Here is a 2,500-nt window from a genome sequence, read left to right as displayed (position 1 = left end):
ATATTTTCAGAAAAAAAAATCTTTGCATTGCTATTAATATGTCATTATTACTATAGACATAATCATTATAATGCCAGAATCAAAAAGAAAAAGTAAAGAGCCAAATACCTGAACCACGGACGTTGACCGTCTTCGGGGAGGGGGTTGAGCAGGTTCTGACGATTCAACGACAGGGACTGAGGTAATGGATCCTACTGTGGTAACTGAGGTCACCGACAACTCCTCCTCCTCCTTCAGTCTTCTCCGGCCTTCCTCTGCTTTTTGCCGTCTCCATTCCTCACGGAGGATGCGGTACCGTTGCCTCGCTTGCTCTCCCCGTACGCAAGCCTACAACATGGTATTATTTTCAATTATATTTTGCCTAAAGAAATGCTTACATTTTTAAAATAAATTGTACCCTATTTAACTATTTACAGAAAAATATATATTCTTTATTTCACTTCTGTGTAACAAGAACACTGGAAACTATACTTTCTAATGGCTCTTGGTTCCTCTGTTTGTTAAACTATCTCAGTGCATTGGGAGAGAACAAGCTTTAGATCTACAAATCCAAAATCAGTTATCACATTTATTAACCAGCCCTCTCCTATGGTATACATAAGTTACCTGGAATGCAATGAGAGCCCTTCGGAAGTTCTGGTACCATCTGCGGACCTTACTTCCTCGCCATACTTTTTGGATGTAAGTAGCAGCATGTTCCCTAAGCCGCATCCTGGCCAACATTTGTTGGGCTATCCAACAGCGAACATGCGCCTGTACAAAATAAATAGACATTATAAAAACACACAAAAAAGTCTATAGAAATATATATACAAAGACAGCAGCATCCCCTTAACATTCCTTGCAGAATTTTTCTAGTAATAGTAATACATACCCTCTCCAACAAATGCTAGCATAAACTCCTATTCACTAATATAGTATGTTTAAATGGACACAGAAAAAGGGAAGAAACATACTTGTACTCTAATCACAGCCGCTCTGAAGGTGAGATAGTGCCTCCGCTGGTGGATTGTCCGGTACCATCTCTGGATCACGATAATGCGTGACAAAATGGTCTGGTGAAGCTGAGAGTCAAGCTTCTGCTTCTGGGATTCTCGCATGAAGATCTTAGTGTGCCCCATCTGATACTCACCTTCATCCAAGTGCATGTTTTGTAAGAATGCTCTCACATCAAGCTGGGAACTGCAAGGAGAAACCCTAATTCAAATATATAAATAATTCTTTGTGCATTTACATATTCATCTACCTATACACTTGATCCATCTCAATTCATCAAAAAGTGCCATGCTAATTATTCACATCTATGAAAACCAATTATTTTCATAATAGTCAGAATATTCTACAGTGTATTTTTCACCCATTCACTCATCCTTTCCAATTAAAAAAATATCTCACCTCAGCAAGCCCTTTGGTAACAGTATTCGGTAGTGATGAATGAACTCATCGTAGGAAAGCCGGACATTGAAGCCAGCTTGACGAATCCTGACTGTTTCCAGCATCCCAGTGTAGCGCAGTTGCCGTGTCACCATTTCATCTCCAAAAACATTTGGTTCCTGATGTGGAATAGGAGAATATCATGTTGAAAAGGCTATGTGTATATACTTCTTATGTTGCCAAATACAATATCTAACACAAACCCCCCAACATTCTTCCCATTCATAATAAAAACTCAAAATTAGATTTCATTTTTCTTTCTCTTCATACATAAATGTACCTCTCTTGAAAATAAGATCTTTTCTACTTTATAAATCTTTACCTTTGTGCAGAAAAAAATTATTCAAAATAAACCTTTCATTGTCAAAGATGAGCAAACAAAATCATGAATTCCCACCTTATTTGCATTGCTCTTTATACATCTTATGAAGAAGGGATTTGCAGTGTTGAGTGCCTCCATGAGTGTTTGTAACGACAGCTGGAACTGTCCTGTTACTGTATGCGGAGGCTTGCGGGATCCAGGAAGACGACCCTTTGGGGAATAGATGCTAATGTTACTTCTAAATGTATAATTTTTGTACACGTACATAGAAAAGGAGAAGTCCGAAAACATATATTATCCTACACACTTCTCACACATTAACACAATATAAAACATCAACAAGAAGCAGTCTAACAACATAGAAAGATGTACAATAATTTCATGCAATGGTACTTCTCTCTTCTGTTACTGTTTCCATTCATAATGTACACATAAAATTATAATCCTGGATTATTCATAGTTATAAAGGAAAAGATTAGAAACACTGTAAGAAAAAATAATAATCCTTAATACCAACCAGCAAAAATATCAAATATAAAAAGTCATTTACAAACTCTTCAAAGCATAAATTAGTGAAAAAATTTAAGAATTAAAAACACATTTGCAAAATCACACAACTAACCTGCGAGGTGAGACTCTGCGTTCTTTGGGCAAGAGCTTTGACTGTTTTCAGGTTCTTCTGATGTCTTGGGCCATGAGATCTGGATCGCGAGCGACTGTGACGAGTCTTGCGCAAACGGCTGC

At 37.5% G+C, this 2,500-nt stretch overlaps 1 protein-coding gene across 3 annotated transcripts in view; it reads right to left on the bottom strand.

Annotated features, from left to right (window-relative positions):
- LOC119573234 (unconventional myosin-IXAa-like) overlaps positions 1-2,500 on the bottom strand; it is a 50,772-nt gene that overhangs the window by 13,315 nt on the left and 34,957 nt on the right. For 2 of the 3 annotated variants that reach the window (XM_037920361.1, XM_037920362.1), the window contains exons 13-18: positions 2,379-2,496; positions 1,832-1,966; positions 1,396-1,553; positions 957-1,197; positions 607-753; positions 109-327 (exon numbers count right to left, since the gene is read on the bottom strand). In XM_037920361.1, coding sequence (XP_037776289.1) covers positions 109-327; positions 607-753; positions 957-1,197; positions 1,396-1,553; positions 1,832-1,966; positions 2,379-2,496 — 1,018 coding nt within the window. The remainder of the gene's footprint in view (positions 1-108; positions 328-606; positions 754-956; positions 1,198-1,395; positions 1,554-1,831; positions 1,967-2,378; positions 2,497-2,500) is intronic. The other variant, XM_037920363.1, reaches the window with a different exon arrangement.

This window comes from Penaeus monodon, chromosome 5 (genome assembly GCF_015228065.2).
Source record: "Penaeus monodon isolate SGIC_2016 chromosome 5, NSTDA_Pmon_1, whole genome shotgun sequence".
NCBI classification, from domain to species: Eukaryota; Metazoa; Arthropoda; class Malacostraca; order Decapoda; family Penaeidae; genus Penaeus; species Penaeus monodon.
This window is presented reverse-complemented; position numbering and strand designations above follow the sequence as displayed.